General features: G+C 38.8%; 1 protein-coding gene across 1 annotated transcript in view; it reads right to left on the bottom strand.

Annotated features, from left to right (window-relative positions):
- The window catches only part of RAPGEF5 (Rap guanine nucleotide exchange factor 5), a 160,428-nt gene that overhangs the window by 105,596 nt on the left and 28,887 nt on the right, over positions 1-25,945 (bottom strand). The window contains exons 2-7 of the mRNA XM_064675282.1: positions 25,635-25,685; positions 24,406-24,512; positions 23,276-23,397; positions 21,800-21,968; positions 16,931-16,997; positions 9,662-9,710 (exon numbers count right to left, since the gene is read on the bottom strand). Of these exons, the coding sequence (XP_064531352.1) occupies positions 9,662-9,710; positions 16,931-16,997; positions 21,800-21,968; positions 23,276-23,397; positions 24,406-24,512; positions 25,635-25,685 (565 nt within the window). The remainder of the gene's footprint in view (positions 1-9,661; positions 9,711-16,930; positions 16,998-21,799; positions 21,969-23,275; positions 23,398-24,405; positions 24,513-25,634; positions 25,686-25,945) is intronic.

Below are 25,945 nucleotides of genomic sequence, written 5' to 3'. Positions count from 1 at the left end.
GCTTAAAGAAAAAAAACAGTAACACCCCCCCCATTTTTTTAAGTCACATAACTCTAAGCTAATTTCATGAGTTTTGAAAACTTTACTATTATTTTGAACAATGGAGCTTGTGGTATCTGTTGTTATTCTTTGTGGAGGGTATATAGCAAGCTCTAGAGAGATTGGTTACTATGGCAGCTCTGAACTGTTTGACAGTGTTATAATGTTTGCTGATGCTTATTAATTTATCAGAGTGGAAAAAAATGAATAGCTCATACTGACACCACTGGGGAAACTAAAAGCCAGATCCTCTAGGCTACATAAAGCACTAGTGCTGAGCAATGGAAAGGAAGATGAGCAGCCAGTAAACGCTTTGCAAACCTCAGATTTGGGGACCATTTTAGACCAGACCATGTCCTCGTGCATGCTCCTGTATTTTCCAAGTTCTGTTTCCAAATTAAAGGGGGAAAACTAACAAGCACTGAGTATCTCTGAAATCCCCAAAAGCTGCATATAAAAGACAGCGATAATCCCAAGAACAAAACCCTCCAACTGAGAATTGGTTCCTTATTTACCATGAAACTGTAATCTTTTGTCAGAAATTACTGAAAAGAGAAAGCTTTTTAAGCTCATCCTTTACATGTTTCCCTTTATTAGTAATACAAAATTTGCCTTTGAGCTTTCTCATTCCTTCCCACTATTTCTGCATATATATATGCAAATTATCATACAGATTCCCCTTCACTGAGTACACTACATATCTCTGAAACAGTTGGCAGACCCCTGGGGGGTGTTGCCCAGACAGCTGTGCAATCAGCTGAGTAAATCAGCTAATTAAAGAAACAAAGAAAATGCAAAAATTATTAAAGACAGACTCTGGCTTACATCATTGTTCAGCACCTCTGTATCTAAAAAAGCACAGCAAGCACCAAGCACAGGACAGAATAAAGATGCAATCAGTGAATGAACTATTGCACAAGTGACAATGATGACATTTTCTCTCAAACACTAATCTGGGATTCTACGATATTTATGCTTTGTGGTTTAAATCAATTTAACGTAAATTACTCCAGCATTTTATTTTACAATTACAAAAGAGTGAAGTATAGTGTTGGTCTCATAACTGATTTCTGTATGTAAAGAATGGTCATTAACTTCTGCTTGACCTTAGATGCAGAACTAATATTGAATTTGCACAGAGGAACTCATTATGCTGGTTTAGTTTCCACGCAGAAAAATAAGTTCCCAAGGGTCTCAGTGCTACAGGCCATTTCTCAGATCTCAAAGAGGAAACAGGACTCCCAAAAATGATGCAAAACCATTTCCTCTCATTGAAGAGTTTATCAAAAGGGACAGATAACAGCAAGGGTCAGAATCTGCCATCTAAGCAGAGCAAAGCCAGTGTGGTAAGAAAGGAGGCTGACAGATGTAGATTTGGTCTTGCTGATCCACATACCATTAAGGCGCCTTCCCACTGCAGCTGTATGACCACAGGAAGGACAAACCTCAGTTTAAACGAGGCTCAGGTCTGCCTACAGTATATAGACATGGTAAATTAAAAATTAGTGTACCAAGTAAAGCCACCTGTATTTCCCAGCTCAGTCATATAACGGTCGCTATTCTTTTCACAATATTGTACAACTGGTTTTGTTAGGAACTTCTATTTATTTAATTTATCAGAACTGAAGACTTTCATCTGGCTTTGAAGGGCCATATTTCATCCAAGGTAGTGGTGCATTAGAAGAACATAATTTGTAAAACACCTCTGGCTAAACAAGGGAGGCATTTTTTAATAGATAATCAACTAGTGTTGATTCATGTGGCCAGAGGAGGTTTGGTTTCCAATGCCTGACCCTTTGTGATGCATACAAAGATGAAACCACATTTTACACCCACTTTGTGAACATATGAAGTCCTATTTTTTATCAAAGGAAAAAAATTGAAAACGACATGCAATCACTCTAGGATTACTACAGGAACAGATAAAAGCATTTTTTTTTTGTACCAATAGCAGCCCAAGGAAAACCATTTAATGGCTGAATGCAGAAAGTTTTAATTTTACCCAGTACTTTTAAACATTTGTTCTCATGTGCATGATATTTAAAAATTTTTTTAAAACATCACATGGCAGTGAATGTATCTATAGCAGTGTTGCCTGAAACAAGATGACGGAAGGATGGAGAAGAGCCCATTATGTGATCAGAGAATGATTGCTGGGAACAGATCAAACCAGGAGGTAAGGGCAGTTGCTGAGCAGGCTGGTGCAAAGTGAAACATTGCTCTGTATTCCATGGAAACACCCCCCAGGCATTGCCAGGAAAGGAGCAGGAAACAAAGAGGACTTTGAATAAATAAATTCTGTGAACTCACTGTAAATGCCTCTCAGAAAAACCCTAGCAAAAAAACCACTCACCTAGAGGATGGCTCTTTTTTTTTTTTGCACAACTGCCGTCTTTCCCACCGTACTGTGCTAACTCTCTTTTTGCATATGTGCAAAATATCTTTCACCTATGCAGCTACTCTGCATTGCTCATTTCTTCTATGTGAGGACCTTATAGATCACACAGAAAAAACTACACACAAAGTTCTACAACAACTGCAAAAACAAAACCAAAAACTGCCAAAATCCCTCTCATCGTAATTCCCACCAGAGATCTCTTTTCTTTCTTTTTCCAAGACTCAGAGTCCATTCTGCTTTATATCAGCTACTGAATACCCATAGGCTGTCAAGTATTACCGTGTAGTCCTTTCACTGATTTTGTCCAGGACACTTCCCACCCCCAACATTGCCCAGGGTGGGCACAAAGCAGGTGGTCACAGATTCAGCCACAGCACAGCAGAGCTCTGTTTGTGTCACACATAGGGCCCCTGAGCAGCCAACACCAGGAGCACCATTCCCCAGGGCTAGAAGGGGTCTGACCCTGCCTTTTTGAAGTGTTGTCATTTTCTTGGTGTGCTTGATCTCAGGAGTAATGGAAGAATCCCATGTGATGCAACAAGACATTGGTCCCTAGAAGTAGGGATTCCCTTCAATAAGGCCTAAATGTTTAAAAAGGATTACTTAAAGAAGGTAATGTTATTAGAATCATAGAATCATAGAATACACAGAGTTGGAAGGGACCCATCAGGATCATCAAGTCTAACTCCTGGTCCTGAGCAGGACACCACAAGAATCACCACCATGTACATGAGAGCACTGTCCAAATGCTTCTTGAACTCAGACAGGCTTGGTGATGTGACCACCTCCCTGGGGAGCCTGTTCCAGTGCTCAACCATCCTCTGGGTGAAAAACCTTTTCCTAATATCCAACCTAAACTTCCCCTGACTCAGTTTCATGCCATTCCCTTGAGCCCTGTCACTGGTCACGAGAGTGAGGAGATCAGTACTTGCCCCTCCACTTCCCCTCATGAGGGTATTGAAGGCTGCAATGAGGTCTCCCCTCAGTCTCCTCCAGGCTGAACAAAACAAGATTACCTCCCTTACTTCAAGACATGAAATCCTTAAAGCACAGTGTAACTTTTAAAATATTGCTAGCTATGTTTTTGGGTGAAGCTTTTATTTTGAACCACATTTCAGTGGGCAGAGGAAAAGTAAAGATATAGTCACCATGACCTAACAGAAGCAAGATACTCCTGCACCTTCACTTTGAGTGGCCATTTCTCCAGGGTGAATGCTATTAGTACCATTTGAGGAAGAACTCTCTTTTCACACATTTTGCTAATTCTGACTTCTGCTTTAAATAAGTGGATGCTTGGAGGAATTAGAAGTTGTAACAAAATAAGGTCTTATTTGAGTGAGAGATATTGTACATCTGCTTGTTCATAAAACCTGCAAATTCAATGGTACTTAATATGTCTGAAATTTAAACACAATGCCGAACTGCTCCATTCTTGAATGACCTTTGATCATGCATTTGAAGCCTCATTTTTCAAGTATGTGTACAAATCTAATTCAAGTTTGTAATGTCCGTTTTCTATATAACAACACCTCTACAAGTAAATAAAACAAATGACATAACATAAGACATTCAGATAGCCAAATGACAAAGTTTTTGCTAATTATTGTGGAATAAAGAAGTCTCACAAGGATCTGAGCTAATTGGGGAAGTGGGCTGAATGGTAAAGATGCAGTTTTCTGAGTTAACTAAGATGATAAAATAGCTTAATACTGTCAAAAGAGTCTTGCTGGGCTCCTTCCCACAACTCTCCGCCTCTCCACCCTAATAAGAAGCTGACACCCTCACTTTGTGTCAACTCTAGCACATGCTGCTGCCATACTATAAGATGCTCTGGCTGCCCCATCTCAAAAATAATTCAATAGGTATAGCAAAGATGATCAGACTTAATGGACTAGATTTGGTATGAGGAATGACTACCAATATAGCTTGGAAATGAGACAACTCACAGGGGTATGACAGATGTGGACAAAATCTTGAATAGTATGATGATGAACAGGGAAAGGATTATTCACCACTTTCTGTCACCAAAGAGCTATATCACAACAGAGTGAGGGTCATGGGGTACGTGTTGAAAACAAACAAGAAAAAATACGCTTTCACATACTACACATGTGAGTTGTAGGACTTGCTGATGTAAGAGATGATGAAGGTCAGGAGTATAAGCAGGCTCAGAAAGCAATTCGATAAATTAATGGAGAAAAGGTCCAGTAAGGTCTACCTAACACAACAGTGTGGGTACAGCAAAATCCCTCTATCACAGGCTGGTAGATGCTGAGTGCTTACATCAGAAGGACTGTTTGTACTTGCTCTGTTTCTCTACTTTAAGCATCCGCTACTCATCACTCACAGTAGGATCGTAGCTGGATGGACTTTTAACCTGACCCAGTCTGACTGTTCTCATGTGTTTAACCGGGCTGACATTGCCTGGAGTGTGTTTGAGTCGAGTCACGCAATCAGCTCTGACAGCCGTGCTGTAGAGGTGGTGCAGTCGCTGGGAAAGGAATAGCTGTTCACAGCTTGCTTTTCATTCATGTCGGCAAAGCTCAAGCCCCAGTGACTGCTTCATATTGAATTGTCTGCACAGAAATAAAAATACTAAGCAAATCATATAGGCAGTTAGGTTCTGACAGAAGCAATTCAAAAGAAAAGGGGAAGGGTGGATATGCATATATATGTCAGAATACAGTAGAGGCAATCCAGAAGATCTCAAATATGAAGGTAATACATTGCAAAAGTCATCTTATTATAAATTATTATAAATAAAATGTAAATGAGCCACTGAAAAAATCAATAGAGGTAGTCAATTCAAGAATGGCATGACTAAAATGTATCTAATTATAGAATGGAAACCTGAATGTCATTCTTAAGAGGGACCAAAACAACACACAAGTGCTAGGGCTTTTGTGGCTGCCCTGCCCTCCACAGTGGAAGGAAAAAGTACCCACAGCCCTGCCGCAGCAATGCCTGGGGAGAAGCTGCAGTCACCCTCTTCCTACCTCATCCATACTTTGTCAGCTAGTATCTTAATTAGCCCCTGTGTTCATAAATACAAAGACTAGAGCCATGCCCTTATCAGTTGATCCTTTGCACTAATAAAGTTATAGAAATTCTTTTAGGTATAAAGGGATTTGCTGGGTGATGCCATGGGGTGCAGCCAGGTTCATGCACAGAAATGCTCGGCATCTTGTTTGTAGATGGGATTAACACCAGTACAAAGCATCTACCTGACAGGTTTTGATCAGTTCAGATGTACCTGTGTAGCTATGCCACTGGCTAAAGCCTTCAGCCTTAGGCTATTTGCTGCTTTTCATCCTTGTTTAGCTACCATCTCTAACACAAGAAACATGTCATGAGCCATGATGAGAAATTGAGATAAATGCCAACCTCTGTAAACCTTTAGACTAGAGGCTGCATTTCTGTTATGTTTCAGCACATTTGCAGAAGCCATCAGAAGCCAGCAAGGTATAAACAAACACAACAATTTAATGCCAAGTGCCTGCAATTAAAGACAAAAGTTCCCTTCTGCTCCAGTTACTTGCTTCGCCAGACCTTTTACCAAACCACAGAAGACATCATTTCATCTATTTATTTCTAAGGTTAGGCAAGAACAATTTCAATGCATTTTTATAAGCCACAGAGAAGTGCACAAGCTCGTTTCCCCCTCTTAGGTCACCTTTATCATGAGAGTTTTATTCTAATTAAATATAAATGTGCTTTCAAGTCAACAGTGTTACTGAGGTCCATCAAAGCTTCTGAATTACAGACCTTTATTTTACCCTGTTTTAGTTTTATTTGCAAAGAAGCTAAAAATGCTGAGCTCCCTCTGCATGAGGGCTCTCAAGGACCTCTCTGTCAGCCTTGCTATCAGAGCGGTATACTTGCAGTACACATCTGGAACACGAACACTGAGCCTTTTTCCACAGCACAGAAGTTTTTGATTTTTCAGGTTCCTCATTTTTCCTTCAGCATCTGTCAGCTTTATGAGTTTCTCCTATTCTTCTACCCCACAGTAAAAACAGAAGAATGCCTGTTGGGGAAAGGCATTTTACCCCACACCGCACTGGCTTTTTATTTACTGGTAGCTGACATTCTCCATCAAGTCAGATCCTGTTCTGGCAAGAACTTGATATTCTGCCCTACTCCACAGCAGGCTCAGGTGTCTACCTTGGTTTTCAAAACTTTTTGTCAGTAGATACAGTGTTTAAATCTCTGAAACAGCCAGAACTCTAACAGTTGTAATTACTACTTCACCTATGCATATACTAGGTAGCAAACCCCAGCTTCATTTAAAACAAAAACAATTTCACACAGGTAACCAAAGGCAATATTGTCCCCCCTCCAAACATAGCAAACCTTCCTACTTGGAACCTCTTCACCTCTTGCAGCGGGATCTGCGGTGTTTGTGTGCATGTATAGATAGCACTTTCCATGCAATGCAACATAGTGATTACTACAGCAGTCCTAGACAAGTAAGACAAAGGCTTTAATCAGCCAGTTTTTCTAGCACAATATCCAGAAATTAAAGTAATTCAGGAACAAATTACAGAGTCTTTGCATTAACAAAAAATACCTTTTTTCTTTTTTTTCCTCCTACTGGTAGTGCTAACCAGCTATCTAGATGAAATATTTTGAAACACCACAATTTAAAAACCACCAAACCACTGCAAAACAGCTTTGAGTTTTGGGCTGCTGGTCTCTAGGAAAGGTTTTGGTTAATGAACCCATTATCCACTGCAGGTTAGGACCATGCCTGTCACCTGTCCTCCCCACTCATGAATTCCAGGGTGGATGAGCCAAGCACCCATGCTGTTCACACACCAGTCTGGAAGCTACCCAGGGCAGCTGGCCCACTAGCCATGTTTCGATCTTTTCATGCCAAAATAAACTATTTGTCTGATCTTTGAGGCTTATTTCCTGGAACTATATGGAGTCTTGGAGAGGGTTAGAGGAACAATATCTTTGAAAGATGCTGTGGCTTTCAGCTCCAGAATTACTTTCTCTGAAATATGCTTCAGTTCACTAGGCACAGCATACCACAGCTTGATTGCTAACAGTAACTGCTATGCTGTGAATTTAACCATCAGCAATAAAATAAGCATAATCAACTACCTAATTTACTCTGCACCTACAGTACTAAAGGCATTAACTTAACTTAGACCTTACAGTTATGCCTGATCACGTACCCATTTTTTATAGTCATCCAAGATGAGGCATAAAGAAATGCAAATTTCAACAACAAGCACGCACTTGCTGTCTAAAGAGGTATCTTTTGTTCAGATCTAAAAAGTTATGTAAAGTGTTTACATTAATGTATTAGGAAAGGCTGGACAGCACTGCAAAAGTCTATAGGGAGCTTTGTTTATTTAAAGCTATGGTTTTTAACTAAAATATTTTTACCTGCTCAATGTGGGTTGTACACTAGTATAAAGGAGACTGTAAGACACATCCTCCTCTCCCATTTTCATCTCCTGCACCTCATTCCTAATCCAACCCCCAGCCCATTTTCTACTAAAAAAACCTTTTATGTAACAATCCACCAAAAGGAAATGAGAGGCTAATTCAGGTTAAAAACAACTCATTTTGGGAAAAGAGTTTTATTTATTGCTAGTAGCAGCAATAACATTTGCTGACCCACCTGCTGAGAAGCAGGGAGATTTCTTATACCTGTATAAGCAGCAAGTAGAAAGTACATGGCACTACACTCTTAGCCCATCTGACAGGAAAAGAAAATACTACCTTGAGCCCTTCTTTAAAATAGCCTGTTTTTCTCTTCACTCAATCAGGGCAGAAGGATTTCCCTGTTCAGCCATTATAAATCAGGTGGGACTGGGGTGATACCAGGTAAGGGCAAGTAGCTGAGAGGAGTCAACATCATCAACTACTACACCAGTTTCAGAGGCAAAGCTACTAAACAAAAGCAATTCAGGTCTGAATTCACACTTATGTTTGTGTTCTCTTTCTGCAGATTTACATCTGCAGATGACTGTGGATGTAACCTATGGGTACTACTATTTCTGGACAAATATGTATCCAACCATGTCTTGAATATTTTTATCACACTTACATTTTCACAAGAAAAGATATTGCAGAATCACCTGCCACATATTGATGCCTCCAATTTAAAACACCATGTTGTATGTTGTGCATGTGTTGTGTATTATAAATTTTGTGCTGTACTTGTAAGCCACAGATAAACATATACAGATATTATGACACAGTATTATTAACACATCAAAAAATAGCTCAAGAAGTGCAAGATCCATGACCTTGGTTTCTCAAAAAATCACTGAAGATCACAAGAGATGCTTAGTGAAAATACTCCTGAAGACCTGAATGGCTTTGGGAACCTGCTAAAAAACTTAAGGCAACTCTACCTCTGTTTTACTCCAGAAATACATTCAATTTGCTGCAGATTAGCTGCTCTATACATGAAGATATCAGAGAGTTAACCCCGTATAGAGTCAAGTCTGGCCAAGTAGGTTTTGTTAGATCCCATGTGCTTGGAAAACACAGCTCCCTTGCTTCCTCTCCAGCTCAGCAATGCAGACACCACCTCCTGAAGCATCTGTGCAAGCAAATGCTGACAGAGCTGAGATGACCACATATTTCAGTGCCTTTGCATTGTAACAGTAGCATTTGCTATAAATGTTTTTACTGTCAGAGACTTTCAATTATCCATTTACCTTTCCTCTTCTACTGCCCCAATCACAAAGATTTCCTTTACAGCCATACAAATGCCTAGACAGGAAAGGACACCTTTGTGCATGAAGCTGTCCTTTTGCTCCAGCATAAAGAAAAACACCTGGATGGGCAGGTAAAACACTGGTATAAGGAAAAGATGATATATGAGATACTGAGCCATAAAAAAAACAATAGGGAACTTACCAACTTATTGTCTTAAATGTAACTGAAATAAAGACATCAGCTTCTTTCCTGAAGTGCCAGCCCAGAGAAAATGGTGATTTTTGCGAGAAAGAGACCCAAGTTCAGATTCACATGATTTTACCACAAAACACTGACTTTATCAGCTAGGTTATTAGATGTGATGTGATGAGCTAGAGGAAAGGAAGCTTGACTGTAATTGCATTGTGCTTATACACAGATTCTCCATCACTATCTTTGCTTCCCCATGTTAATAAGACAGCAATGACAATTCAAGTACTTCAATAAATGATAAAAGGGAGCAGTGTTACAAAACCCCCTCTAAAGTTCAGCCTGACTCACCTGACTTCCTTGCTTTCAGGGCAATGACAGCAGCCAGTTCTCTCTGTACCTGAAACATCAGGAAAAGAAAGGATGGTTATAGTCCCTAGCACAGTCAAGCAAAACAAAGTTCAACACTGGCAAAATACCAGCTATCAATTCTTTGGAGCAGTCAGCTGCATGTGGAATTATGCAAGTATCTGGTTTTGAAACTACAGTCAGTTTTCCTAGCAAATCTGTTTCCTTTTCAGCTGGGCATTCTGTGACAACTTTTTTGTTTTTAATTTAATGTAATGTAAATACCACACATTCCTTAGGGAGCGGGCTGCAATTTATTTGCACAGTGTATCTGTTTCACAAGTACACACTTGAAGTTTCTCCCTTTCCTTGGTACATATTTGGTTTGCCTCTGATGAGCACACTGTAATGCTGATTTAACGTGTGACTCCAGGATAAGCAAGTTCTCCATGCTGAGGTTTGTCTGAGGTTCACGTATATAACTGATATTAACTTTTTGGATCTTTCAGGAGGAAACAACCTCTCCTAATAGCATGGCTGATTGTTTCAGGACCAAAATTTCACTTGAGATGAACATGCAGAAGTCAGAGGTATCTGATTTTCAGTTTTACAGGCTATCTCACTGGTCTGTGATGACAGAGCCCTGCCACGCTAGCCAGCTCCATTCCTCGCCCTCTTGTCTCTGCATTCTTCATATTTTCCCTATACTGTCTACAAGGCCAGCTACTGCCTCTTTAGCCAGCTTGACTGTACATCCACTTTTCTGCATAGGTCTATTCCTTCTTACATAATTTCTTTTTCTATCATTTTCCTATGCATTATTCTTATGCTTCAGATTTCTTCACCATCATCTGTCCCACTGCTTGCACGTGGCCTACAGCACCCCAGACACTTTCTCCTGCATACATCTCAGCTCTTTCCCTCCTCTGCCTCATCCACACTCTCAGATCCTTTGAACACCTCTCATCTTCTTCGAGTTTCCCAAATTTTCCTAAGGCAGCCTGCCTCTAGTATCAAAAATAAATAAATAAATAAATGGGACATTTCAACTGGTTTTTGTAGGGATTGTCTGACCCCTCTGTACAAAGTCTCCAACAGCACATACTAGCCATCTTGTCTAACAGACCTATGCAAAGCTCAAGGCTATTCTGCAGTGGGAGTTTTCACATCCAGCTTCTGAAAGCATGTAAAATTTCAAACATCATTCACAAGACGTGGTTTGATCGGAATAAGGCACAAAGCTCACAAAGGATCCCCCAAGTAATACAATTACTACTAACTGTCAACATCCCACTCTTATGACTCTGAAGAAAAGTTTGAAAATGTGAAAGAAGAATAGTTAATATTATATTGGTCTGTGCAGAAAGACAGACAAAAACACTCAGGGCATCTCAGTACAATAACTCCAACACCCACTGATCAGATACTCAGCAGCCACCCAGCAGTACGCTCTACATGTGTCAGAAGGCAGTCATACCAGAGGCCACATCCTCTGCTTGCATCCTTCCTTCCCTTGTGGCAAAGGACCAAGGAGATTTTTTTTGCTGTCCTTGCAAGGTACAAGGATCTTTTCTATTCCTTGATGTTGCCCTACTGAGAGGGACAAGAGTTTTCTGCCACTCCAAGCAGGAAAATATGAAGGCAGTGCCCCGGTTTTCTTAAATGTCATCCTGTTTCCAGCACAATTGTGCAAGATGGCAGTATTACCATCCCTTCCTTCCTTCCTGTACACCCATTCCCATGTCTGGAGAAACGTCATTCATGGCTAATGTAAGCATAAACTGAAAGTAAAATGGGAATGAACAGTTCTTCCATGGAAAAACAACTTGTGTGCTTGCTTGCAGCAATTACTATACGCTAGTAATAATACATACAAGCTATCCAGAGTGAGAGGGGGATTTTCGATAAAAGCTGAAGTTGTTTCTGAATAGCACCATCACAACTTTTCATGACTACACTGCTCAGAGCTTCTCTCCTCATTAAGCTCAGCAGGAGATACCAATGTTGATGCTTCGATTCTGGTCTATTCTCACTGGTTACTGACAGTAAGAAACAGTGCACTGATGCCTCATCTTTATCTTTTAGCATTTAATAAATACATTATCCCAAGATTAGCCTTAGAAGACACTACAACCTGCAACAATTGTAAACATATCACTTAACTCAATTAAACAATTGAAAAATGCAAATCTCTCCATGAGTGTGAAGAAAAACCCATCTGTTCAGAAGAAAAGGCAGCACTGTGGCATCCTGCAGTTATATTTGCAGTATTACTTTTGTATATAAGGTGGCACTTGTCAAGTTTGAAAGACAGTGTTAAAATCACAAAAGGCTGTTTTTCTATATTTTGTCTATATTAAACAAAATATCCCATTGCTTGCTGTGTGCCAGGAATGCAGTGAGAATATTACTTAACTTGAGCAAAACCCTTCAGCAGGAGAAAATATATTTCTCTAGTGCTACTATTAAGCAAAAGTTTCTTCATCAAAGGGTTCCATCCTGACAACTTGATGCTCTCTCTCACAGGATTCACTCCAATCACAAAGATTTGGTACTGCTGAGCATCCTTCTGGATTTGATTGGTGTCCCTAGATTTCATAATCAATAGGCTTTTGTCTATTTTAGCATAAATGCACTTGACATCTCTGCTGGACATGCAGTTCCTATGCATCATCACACCAATGGAAATCCATGCACAACATTCATTCCTCACTGCACAGATGCTACACATTATCATACTTCTTCCTAACAGGATTTCAGTTACTGCCTGTTTGAAAAGATCAATAGTGGCACATTACATTGAAGACAATAATGCAGACTCAAAGTAAAATATATGTTCAAATAAGAACCACCCCTACCATATTGAGATATTAAATTAAAAAAAAATTGGTTTATACATACAACTTGTTATTACAAAGCTACCACTATTTAAATACTATCCCATTTTGAGTAGCATTGCAGATGTCAAAACTGATTCAGTTTAAAGGTCAGCTTAGCACACGGTATTTACATAAATATTATGAAAATCTGAAAGAGAACATTTTGAGTGTGTTGTTGGTATGTTATCACATCTCAATCAGGTTTTTTTTTGCAATCTGAACAGAAAGAGTGTGCATACAGAGTGGTACCCAGGTATACTTCTGCGTGATTAAATACAAAAGGTATATTTACGTGGGGAGTCTTGTCTTCAAAGAATAGAGGTAGAGATTTTTGAAAAGTAAATCACAACTAATGCTCTTCTCTTATCCACGAATCTGGTCATTTATCATAGAAAGCATAGCTGTTCATCTAGCAGACAGTTCATACCACCTGTACTTTTTTCCCTTCTCTTTTTTCTGCCCTTAATAGTCCTTAGTGAAACAGTATTCCAGATATCAATGTGCCAAACAGGACCTCAGATCTTGAGACAAAGTGCCAAACCTCACAGAATTTCAAAATTAAATCCTGCAACAGAAGTCTCTAAACAGCAGGGTTTTGAAAAATGAGAAGAGTATAGTTCATATTTTTGCATCTCAAATTACAATAGTTTGATGTGCTCTAAATAAAAGTAGTATTGGCTGATGCCTTAAAGTACCAGAAAACCATTTTCAAGATACACTTCATTAACATCCTGACACTCTTTTCTGTTTTATCACAAGGTAAGGTAAAAGCTTTGCAGCGGAAACACTCATAGTTATCCCTCCATGCTCTGGTTTTAGCAGATAAAACATTGAATATGAAGCTGCTCTTCGGGACATGACAGGGGATACATGACAGCTCTGGAATGCTTTTTTAAACCTGTGGGTAATCATTGCATTTTCTTAAAAATTCATGACCAAAGAGATTATGTGATGCAAATGTATTTCCAAGGGCACTTTGCACTGCATGCATGTCAGCTGCCTTTAAAATTTAAGTTTGATGGTGCTGTCGATGCCTCGTTGTAATGAAGCATATGCTATCAGCATATAATTTGATAGGTTAAAAGAGTGATTTATATTTTTAGGCACACAGATTCCTCCAGTGTTGCTTGGGCTGGATCTCAACAATCAGTTTAGGTTTGAAAATTTGGGACTTTAATCCCCTGAAAAGAAAAGCTGACACAGAAACTTTCTTGTGACATGAGAAGAATGTTTTATTCCAAGAAAAGCAAAACGAAAAACAGAAGAGACGGCAGTGGGATTTGTATCTCTAAACCTCCAAAGTCAACTGTAATCTTGGACTGCTTTAGTGTTGTCTGGAAGTAGAGGTTTGGGGGTTTTTTTTCACTTCTCAAATACTGGTGTGGAGGGTATCATGAACAGGATTCTGAATCACGAATTCTTCAAGGAAGACTGGTTTGATGGTGCACAAAATACATAAACATTCAGTAAGCCAAAAAGCCATAGTGAACACATTTCCAGCCATGGCTAATACCTTCACTTTTTGTTTCCAGATCCTGCTTACAGAACCCTTTTTTCCCATATAAATTCTGAAGTTGTCTGTAAAGAAAAAAATAAGTGAACCTTTATACTGGGGAGTTCAACACTCTGTTGAATGGTGTAAGCTGAGGGTTCAAATTTCCTTGGACGTAAAAAGTTGCAGTGAGTGCCTTAGATCCATATCTACTCTATGGAGGAAAAGCAATATTCTAGAGGGATGAAAAGGAAAAGTTCATATACAGATGTTAACGTTTGGAGGATTCTGCTCTGGTCTTGTGCCTTCTCTCCAGGGTGGACTAGAAAATCATTACAGAGAGCCCTCAAAGTTCTGTGGAAAATCAGAAAATGCAGGAGAAAAGATCAGACTTCTTGAAATCACCATGGCAATAGATGGGCTCAGGCCATCTGGAGTTGCAACTGCCTAATTTTTCTTTAGCTAGTTAGCTACAGTAATAAAATGGTTCATTTAAAAAAAACCCTGTCCATGTGCTCTACTGCTGGAATAATTCAGCATGTAGTTCAAAGGTTTGACCTTGCAAGTTAGATGTGAAACACTCTGAATTCACTGTCAATTAGGTGTTTGAGGATATGCATGGTACTCAAGTGTATCCAGCAGCAGTTAGATCTAGTTCTTAAACTCAGAAAGTCACTTTGTTTTGTTCAGTGCTTCTCTTTTTCTTAACTGAAAAAATCCCCATTATTCTATTTTTGAGAGGTAAAGCTTTTGAGGGATACTGGCAGTGTTTTATAGAGTTGGTAGATTTTGAGTTTTTCAAAAGATATAACTTTGCAGAAAGTATTTAGTGTTTTTCTATTTTTTATTTCTTTGGAACTAAAAATGGGGGATATTGAGGTTTTGAGTTCAACTTTCATTTTCAGTTAAGAACAAAAGGTAAAGAAAACAAGGAGTTTGAATATAGAGAAAAATTGAAAAATATAAAAAAATTAAAACACAGTCTTTTCTCATGTCATACATTTTAAATTATTTTTGAGTAAGGTTGAGTATACAGAACCATTGGCTTTTCAAACACATTACAAAATGTCTTTTGTGAAGACATTTGTCTTTAAAAAATATAAGATAAATTCTCCCTCCCTTCCATTTTTCAGCAATTGCAAGATAGTACTTCACTTACTTTTCTTAAAATAGCTCTTGTCCTCATGCCTTTTTCATAACAACGGCTTCTTTCACTTTCATTTCTGTACTTTCTCACATACCCAAAACAGAACTAACACTAATTCCATGATTTATGTGTGACATTCACAGAACCATATAATCACAGAATGGTTGAGGTAGGAAAGCACCTCTGGAGATCATCTGATTCAAACCATTGCTCAAAGCAGGGTCAGCCAGAGCAAGTTGCTCAGAACTGTGTGTCCATTTGAGTTCTCAACATCTCCAAGGATCAAGGATGGAGAGGAGACTCCACTACCACTCTCCTGTAATCTGTTCTACTGTTTGATCACCCTCACAGTAAGTAAGTTTTTTGCTTATGTTTAAGTAGAATTTCTTTTAGTTTGTGCCACTCCTGTCACAAGATGTCACCGAGAAGAGCCTGGTTCCATCTTCTTCATTCCCTTCCCGCAGGTATTTGTACACATCGTTCCATGGTTCCATGGCCTTCTGTTCTCCAAGCTCCACTTCCAGTTCTCTCAAACTCTCCCTGTAAGTCAGATACTCTAATCCCCTGATCATCTTCATGGTCTTCATACACTTGCATACACTTCAGTACATCCATCTTTTGTACCTGGAGTTCAGAACTGGACCCAACACTCCACATGTGGCACACCAGTGCAGAGTAGAGGAGAACAATCATCTCCCTTAGCTTAAGGATAACACTAACACAGCCCAGGAGGCACTTGCTTCCTCTGCCACAAGGGCACATTTCTGGTTCAATCTGCTGTCCACCAGGACCCTCACTCCTTTTCTGCAAAGCTGCTTTGAGCAGCTTGTATAGAAGCCTGAGGTTATTTCTCCCAGATTCAGGATATGGCATTGCCCTTTGTTGATCTTCCTGAGAATCCTGTTGGCCCATCTCTCCAGACTGTCAAAGGTCCCTCTAAATGGCAGCACAACAACAGAATTATTTAGGTCTGAAAAGACCTGTAAGATCATGGAGTCCAACCGTTAACCCAGCACTGCCAAGTCCACCACTAAACCATGTCCTTAAGTGCCCCATCTACACATCTTTGAAAGGCCTCTGGGGATGGCAACCCAACTATTCCTCTCAGTTTTGCATCACCTGCAAACCTGCTGAGAGTATACTGAAATTATACAGATTTCATTAAATTGAGTGAATCTAGCCTAACTTTCTGAAGTCCTGTCTGTCTGCATCTTAGAACAATGATCTTACAAAAAGATAAACAAGATGTACAAACTTCTAGCAGAGACAGGATAAGCTGTTGTTTATTATGGTGAAGTTTACTGAGGCTAAACATAGTTGGAAAGCCAGATACTCAGTTTTTCCAGGTGGGTCTCCTCATAATTTTATGCTAATCTACACCAGGATTGCTGAAACCTTCTCTCTCCCTTTGCCTCCCGTCCCATCATTGCCTTCACATTGACATTCAGTTGACCAAGAGGGTCTGAGTGTAAAGCACATGGCACAAAAATTACCATGATCCTCCAAACTGGTATGTCCTGGGCTATGAACAGCATGTATTTGAAGACAGAAGGCTGCAGCAGTCCTTGCTTGGATTGATTTTAATAGCTTTGGAATTGCACACTAAGGCCTCAGTAAAACTTTCCCCTTCCACAGACTAAAAAAAGTAGTCTGCATAGACAAACATCCATTCACTAAGTCTTTAATTTGAAGGGATCAAAAACATGACAATATTTCAAACATGATCAGTACAAACTTTGATGCAATGACCTTACCGCAGAAGTGAGACGAGCAAGAATTTCAGCGTTGGTTTCTGCCGTATCTTCTATTTTTTGATCAGGCCTTAAAAAATAAAAATAAGATTTTTATCATTTCTTTCATTCTGTTTCAACATCTTTTGATTCCTGGAAAGTAAGGAACTATGCAGCCACAGGCACTAATGTAAAAGGGCCTTTGAGATTCCACATCAAAATGATGACTGCAACATGACAATAATTAATCGTGTCACTAACGACAGAGTACACTCTTTGTCCCTTGCTGTCAAGAACTCTTTTGATCAGACCAACATAAAGCAGTGAGAGAATTCTTCAGCTACAAAAATATGATGGAGAACTGAAGAATGCAGGACCCTCTAGATCAGAGTCGCTTATGAGACTGCGTATTTCACTTTGCTAAAAACATACTCTATCAACAGAGCAAAGAGTTTTCCATCTGCCCACCACCCAGCTTTGCTAAGATGTGGAGCAGGAATATAAGCTCATGTAGATGAAAACAGACAACATCAAAATAACTAAATGACATGTATGGTTTGATATTTAGAAATAATAACTGAAAGTGAAAATAATACATTTAAGAAGATATAAATTAACAAACTAAAGCAACAGTTGAGAACATTATTAGGTTGTCTTGACAGTTACTCACAAGAGAGAGAGACTTTACATGTCTTTGCAAAAGAGGAGCAGTGCAGGAAGAACCCTGCCAGAAACTGTCCCAGAAGTCTGGCCCACATGGACAGTCTGGCCACACAAAAGCTGCTATGGGCAGTACAGGATAGGACTGTGTTTTTCTTTAAAAGAGTCTAATTCCCACAACCAAAACATCTGTGTTTTAGCTTCTTATAGAAGCTTTATTGAAAATTGGGAGAAAGATACCAATATAGGTGTGTATATATAGGTTATTACTATGGAAGGAAGAAAGGAAAATGCCCTTGAGATCTTTATTTTTCATGGTATTCAAGAAGCAGTGGCATGTCAGCAAGCTGAGCAGATACACAGAACTGCAGCTGCTGTAATAAACATAAATCCCAGGTATTAGCAGAAGCTTCTGTCTTTGACTAAATTATTTAATTGCTTATGTGCCTTGATGTTCTCAGGGAGAGAGCTGGCAACACATTTGGAATATTCAGCTGGTATATTGTGGTTTTTACACCCCATGTCCAAAAATTCCATTCCTTGATTAAAAAATTAAGGTCAGAAAGCACAGAATGACACATGCATTCATTTTGTGGCAAGCGTATTCAGACTAAAATGGTAATTCAGATTAGAAATCACATTTTCACAACTGTTTTTCTATTCAAAGAAAAAATGTGATTTAATATTTTAAGTGTTATAAACAGCCTGAAAGAAATAAATGAATGCATTTTCATTTACAACGACTGATTTATTCAGGCTTTCTCCTTATAATTTGGAATAAGATTAAAACAGCTGATCTCTTTAGATGCCTAAGTTTCTCTACACATCTGATCTCTTCTGATCTCCCAGAACCAGACTAGGACCTGATTCTTCTACACTAGAGGCAGAAGATAGCAATTCAGTAGACACAGACACAGATGCAATCTATAAACCCATAACAGCACATAGCCCAGCTATTTCCATCTTGGGCCTTTATCACTTCATCTTCTATTTAAAAATACTCCCAGTATTCATCTGCATATAAGTATCAAATACTTCTGAAATCATTAATATACTAAAAATTAGTATGAGCTCTACAGAATCGGAGGGGAAGAGTGTATTATGACACCCAAGTCAGTAGAAAAAAGCAACATTTATCATTCTAATTTTTTCAAAAGTAGACAGCCAGGACCTAGTAGGGCTGGTACCAAACAGGAGCTCAAAGCCCAGGCAAACTAGCCTAATGCTTATACAGTTCAGTGGCCTGTGAGCTCAATCTGCTAAGCAGACAGAGATGTGGAGATGCTTGCCCTAGATTTGCACGCACACAAATCAGTCTCCATGCAATACCTGAGAGCTGTTTGTGTTCAGCAAAAGCTTTCCAAGAACTCCATAAGGCAGTAACTAAACAAATATCTCATCCTGTCTATTTGCATTAAAACCAAATTACTTTTAAAAATGATTACTTTTCTGAAATGAATAAAATGTGAATTCTTTCACTGAGTCTCATCAGTGGTTTGGGGAATTCGGTGTTGTTATAGACACCCCCATTTACAAGGAAGGAAAAAGAAGCACACAAGGATAAAACACCTGGTACAACACCATTGCAGTAACTGGAAAAGAATTTAGGAAGCATCAGATTAGAGCCTAAGTGATCACTCAAGGTTGTAAGGAAGTCCATGGCACAGTTTTCAATACAGATTTTTTTGTTCCTAGATTATTGCAATATTCACTTCTTTTCTACTCAAGTAGAATTGACTGTGATTAACATCAAGTGTTTAATGACTCCAAGAGGCCTCTGCATCAGTCCCATCTCATCTGATTTTACAGGATCTCAGGGTCTTAGTCCTATGGACTACAACAACATTAGCCTTCAGATTAGTGTGAGATGCTGAAAATCTGCTATGTCCCAATTTTTTTCCATGGTGGATTCCCCCCAATGTAGGGAATTTGCCACAGTCAAAATATAGGGAGCATTTATTCAGGAACCATAAGTACATCTCAGACTTCAGAATGGTGTTTTCATTGTAAAGCTTACTACAGTATTATTTGGTAACACCCCTAGAACTGACCAGAAACAAATATAAATCCATCAAGAATCCGTACAGCAAGTCAAATCTGAGCCATGTTTATTTAATGGCGTTTCCAGAACAGCTGCTAAAGGAAGTCCCCAGAGTTGCTACTGCCTACTCAAGTGTACAGACTCCTTCTGGGAGAGCAGTACCATGGTTCTGCTCAGAGATCCACTGAGGTACCCAGCAGTCCAGGCAAGGCAAGGCTGCTGCCCACCAGCTGCAGAGGAGACAGAGATCATCTAGCCTCTGGGACCACCAGGAGACATCCAGTGTTGCCTTCTGGTGTACAACCAAGCAGTAACTTCTGATTTCTTCAAAAGCAGGGAATCCAATTAATAAGGTAAGAATTTCTCTATCCCTATGTACATGCAGAATGCCATCAATACAAATTAGGAGAAAAGCTAGGACAGAAAAATGAGAATAAAAATACCAAATTACAAAAAATCCTGTGCTTCTAATGGTATGCAAAATGGCTTATATATTTGAGAAAAGACAAGCACTCACTGCAGGAAGGAGTTTTTAGAATTGCTGTCTTTCTTCATGAAAATAAGTATATGGGTTTATTTAACCTGGTCAGAAAACTTAACAAACAACTCATCACACCTATTCCTTTTCAGACTGTGTTTTAGTAGGGTATTATTTGCATCAAGCATGAAGAATTTTGAACCTGGAAAACCCTCCTTCCCCTTTAATATCACACTCCTTCAAGACTATACTGTTATTTAAAATTCAATTCCTTCAATATATGCTTTTTTAAAAAGCACCTTCACAATCTGACAGGTAAAACCTCCAGAAAACAATTCTTCTGTGAAAATATTCCCAAAAGGAATTCAGCTTCAACTAAAATTTGAATAATGGGAGCAAGGAGGAGCTGGAATAGTACATTAATGAGTAATTGTTCAATTCATGTGACAGGGATCATCCTCCACTGGAAATGACAATTGTACTGAAACGATAAAACTGTGAAGCAGACTGTAAACTCAAACCCAAAAAGTCTTCAATCCATTTTCCTACCCAGCATCCTTCAGGTAACACATCAATATGACCTATCTGGTCTGTCTTTTTGATTTGAAGCCTTTGTACAAGTAGTCATGAACCATGAAAAGTGGCCTGACTTGCATTGATAATGAGGAAAACTCCAATTCCCATTGAAATGAAGATGAAATTTCCCTGATATTTAAGGGATAGACAAACTGTTTAGCAACAGAGTCAGCTGGAAGACAAGAATTTCTATTTGCAAAAATAGTCAAAGGTTTTCTCCTATATGAATCATCTGCTTAGAAGATTACACTCAGTCCCCTGTTCTAGCCAACTTGGGGTCCTTGTCACTTGTCTACACTCACTCAAGCTGATGAAATTAAGGCATTTTAAAGTATAAATATTGGGTTTGAGGATTCATCATGCTAGGGACAACGAAAGAATTTAACCCAGCTTGTCTATCCAGGCCCACTCCTGCAGATTTGCTCAGGCATGAAGGGTCATGAGCCTCCAGAGTTCTCACTAACACCCTTTTTCCTATCTTTTGGCCTTATCCTGTGACACAAATAGCTATGATTTCCTTCTATCTCCTCTAAATAGCCAACATCTCCTCTAAAGAGCACAGTCATATCACCACAGAGCATATGATAACATCCAATAGTTACGTGAAAGAGGACACATATGGGCAGCAAAAATCTTAAAAGGCATATTCTGAAAAAGGAATAATAATGTGATACTACAGAGCTCTGGCAAACATGCAGTAGAAAACTAAAACGAGAAGATTGAAGCTACTGCATTTCCACCCATCTACTCTACCTTTCTGAAAGCTGATCCTGACACATCACGGGCATCTGATCTGCTAGTCAATCAGCTCCACAGCACACCTGCTGCCAAAATCACGCCAAAGGAGACAAAAAAATCATGTGCCTAAATAATACAGCAAGCTAGAGGCAGTAAGCCAGTGCTTAAGAACTACAATATGCCAAAAACCCCAAGCCAAGTGCCTTCATTTATTTATCCAGACTAATCTTCTCAGATGAAAAGCACATCTCTACAAAACTTGGGGTTGATTTTAAAGATCTTAAAGGTTTTAAAGCTGGCTCATTTGCAAGGTGATTTCAGAATAAACAGTGTCATTATAAGGCCAGACACTTATAAAATAGTCAGCAAAAGTTGTAAACAGCTGCATATGCACACTTACAGATTACACATGTCAATCCTGGGGGGAGACAATGGCAGTAGTTGAAGTAGGAGCTTTACTCCATTTTTCCATTCCTCCTCTTTCTCAAATTCACAGAAAAGATAGGTACATTCATCCGCTGAGAACTGGTAGAAAGCATGAGTGTCTTGAAAATAGAGTTGTCTGTCCACTGTTAGAAAAGATAACATTAGATACCGTTTAAACCTTCACCATGTAAAGATTCCATGTCCCCACCACATTCTGCATTGCACTTGACTTTAATGCTGAGTTGCACCACCACACGGGTCAAAAGGACCAAAACTTCAGCATAGGAACAATCCTGCCCTCTCACATTAACTCAGCACATCCAAACAGAAAACCTCCAAAACCTCAATCTGAAGATCTCCATGATTCTGAAATTCGAGTATTAAGACTGCTGACTATTTAATCAATTTTAGAATCAGTTCAGGATTAGGGGATAAAAACCTTCCTCTTATTAGACTTCTGAGTCTTGATTTCCATTGGTTTCTAAACTGTTGTCACTAATGGTCAGGCAGGAGTAAAAAAAGCTCAATAATGAGGATCAGGGCTACTGAATTTGTAGACTAGACCTGGGTAAGATGATGTGCCAGTCATCTTCCCTGAAAAAAATGGGATTGAACTAGGAACCAAGGACAGAGACCAAAGCCAAAAGCATAAGTTCCTGCATAAGTGAATCATTCAGCCTTTGTTGAGGGTGCATGACCAGACATATCGTCAGTGTAATTGAAGAAAACCTTTAAGTACACTGTCAGTGTACATAGGCAGAAATCTTCTATAACACCTCACCTTTTCACAAGAAAGAAGTTAACGTCTAGCACAGACCCCAGGGTGGGGTATGATCTGAGTTGAGCTACCTAAGTAGTCCCAGCCTCAAAATAATCATCAGATTTCCAGAGGCTGGTTATCAGTGTAGTTATCACCAACCACATTAGTTGGACCAATCAGTTTGGTGGGGAAGGTGGGAACAGCAGGGTAGAACCTGACCTCACCAGCATCTCAAGGATCTGAATCCCCTCTCAACCTATTTTAATCTAAAATTATGGAAAACAGAGAGGAAAGGAAAATCACTAATAGCTAGAGAAGTGATCTGGTGAAACCACAATCTGCAGTGACTAAATAGCTACTATCTTATGAAAAACCTAAATTAGCTTGCAGAGGAAAAAAAAAAACGGCTGAAAAAGACACACACACAGTCTGCAACTTGGTAATAGGTAACTAAATCAGTAAAAGCAAAAGTAAGGAAATTGCTGAAAATAGGGATTCATCTTTGGTACTTATGAAATGAAAGGTCACAGAGGTAAGCCTGCCAAAAAGATAGTAAAATAAAGAACTGGCAAGAAAATTGGATCAATCTGTGCTTTTACTCTTTTCCTCCTCCTACCAAAAACATGAGTCTTGTCCTATGCAAGAGAAATGCATAGCCTTCCTCATGCTAGAATTACTGTCAAGACTGACCTGATAATATAATGCCCATATCCAGAAGGAGCTGCCACACTCCAACTGCTGTAGATCTGCTCTTAACAAAAGGGCATTGCTCCAAAAGCCAGTCTACCAGTTCTGATCCAACACAGCTTCTCCTGAAAATAAGCAAAACATCACTTCTTACACTACAGTAATGTTAAAATGTTCTTTTATGATAAAGAGCTACTTTTTAAAGCTATTGGAAGTGAACCTTTTTGTTCAGCAGAGCAAACCCTTTGTCTCAATTGCTAATTTTTGTAATCCTACTCATTTCAAGGGAAGAAATTACTCTGGCAAGTCTCAGGGGATACCCCTAGCTACAATGAGGGAACTCATGTCAGATGAGCAAGTTCCCTAATTCACGTAGCACACTTTGCAATATGTAATATTTTTATCAGTTTGTGCTGCATATGGTCATCCAAAGATGCATAAGAGCTAAACAAAATACAACTTTTAGCCTCAGGATTTTATTTCTTTTCTGAGCATAAGCAATATAGCTACACAATACATGTAAGACCTTGAGTGCTGCTATAGAATGTACTTAATCTTTCACATTATTAGTAAACGTAGATATTTAAATAAATTTTTTTAAAAGTAGTGGATTTTTCTTAAATACAGTTATGAATGAACACTGCTATAATAGAGAGATGCACATTTTGGTATAACTTAAAAAAGGAGGAAGCATTTATGCTATAATGCAACACAAATGGAAAATCACTTCATTACAAAAATATTCCATAAATTACATGCCAAAATCACCCTGTCACTAAATCTTAGGAATCCAGTTAATCTCTTTTATAACTCTAGACCAGGGCTGAAATTAAGTCTTTCTTTTCAACAAAATAACTGACAAACACTATTGTATATGAAATCATAAGCAATTTAATTAATGCATAATTAATTCAATTAATTAATTGATTTCTGACAGCTAACACTGTAACATAAGAAGAGATATTAAGACACATGAGATTTTAAAGAATTTTTTTAGAGAAAATGTTTTTAATTCTTTGTGAGATACACAAAATCTCACACTCAGAGAAGAATTTACTCTCTTGTCAAATCAGGTCATAGATAAATGCAAATAAAACCCATAAAGTTGATTTAAAGAAATGATTTTGAGTTACCTGCAAATGCCAGTAAGGTACACCCTGTCTTTAATCAGGTCAGATGCTTGTAGGGTAAAAATATTCCTGAGAGCTCTCCCAGCACAGGAAGAACTTTCTCCATAAATCTGAATGAAAAGAGAAATTGAAAACTGTGACAAACAGGGATTTATTCCCGCTCTAGCAAATTGCCTTGCCACTGTCCGCTCCCTCCCTCTGAGCGACACCTTCTCCCCACCTAAGTGACAAGCAAGCAGTCAAACCCTCACAGGAAACGCACCCCAACCTCTGCCATGCCCAACTGTATCACAGGTTGCAGATGCCCCCATGAGCTGGGCTGCTTTTAGATTTGCTGCCTTAGAAAAGCAGAGGTTTTACTATCCGCCAGCTTTACCTTTGAAAAATAGACAAGTTAAAATGAAAACACATTATTCTAGCAAAGCAAAGTGACTAATATATTAACCATTGCAAAATCACACAAATACAGTTTAAAAAACCCATAATATCATATGTATTTGAGCTAAATAATTTAATACAAGAAAGAGCATTTCATAGACTTTTCTTTTTGTTCAGAATCTATGATAGCTACAGATCAGTTCATCCATGCATTGCCAGGAGGATGTGGTCTTTCAGAATGGACACGCTTTTTACTTCCTCACACCTGATGTCTACCTTACACCTCAAGGCTGCACATGTGCCTATCAAAACAGAACCCAACTTGATCTTCTATAAAACTGTGTTCCACCTGTACTCTGCATACCACTCCTTACTGATGAATCTACCTTGGGCTTTTATTGTGATGTTTCCTCACATTCCAACAAACACATTAGTAACACAAATAACTAAACTGAAAGGAAAACAATGTTATCTGGTTTCTTTTTTTGTTTGTTTGTTTCCCATGTTTAGGAATCTTTCAAGGCATATAAAATAGTCCTGAGAAAGTAAAGTTTTGTGACACGCAAAAACAAAGTTCTTAAATATTGTAAAACTAAGCTAAACAGTGGCAATCATTTAAATGACTGAGAAGCAAGTGCACATTGGAATTCACAACAATTCAGTTTGCAAACTCAGTAACAGAAAGAAGTGATTCGTATAAACACACACACAAAATGACAACTTCTTAACTGGATTTAACTGCAGGTCACATTTACAAGTGTCTTCAAAGCTATGATTAAGAGGTTGAACCAAAGCAAAAACATTCCTAATATGTTGTTTGATGAAACGGAATTAAAAAGAAGCTTGAAAAGTACCTTATTTGAAGGAGTTTCCAAATAGGGATTTGAAATTCTTCTGGACAGGGTCTGTAAGATAATTTGGTAGACCTTTAGTTTTGTTCTGGATTTTGCATAGAAAAAAAAAAAAAGTAGCAGCAATCTACTCTTTTAGCTATTGAAATCTAAATAAAAAAGAATTTATCAAATCATCTGAGTAGTCTAACTGACATCTCCAAATAATATTTTTTTTCACATCGGGAAAAAGGTTTGGTAAACTCTATCCTGTGTTGTTTGTTACATTTATTCTTGATCTGGAAAAGATGAGCAATGAAGTGGCAAAGTCTGTA

Source organism: Pseudopipra pipra, chromosome 1 (assembly GCF_036250125.1).
Source record: "Pseudopipra pipra isolate bDixPip1 chromosome 1, bDixPip1.hap1, whole genome shotgun sequence".
Taxonomy (NCBI): domain Eukaryota; kingdom Metazoa; phylum Chordata; class Aves; order Passeriformes; family Pipridae; genus Pseudopipra; species Pseudopipra pipra.
Note: the sequence above shows the minus strand (reverse complement) of the source record. Positions and strands in the feature narration are given on the sequence as shown.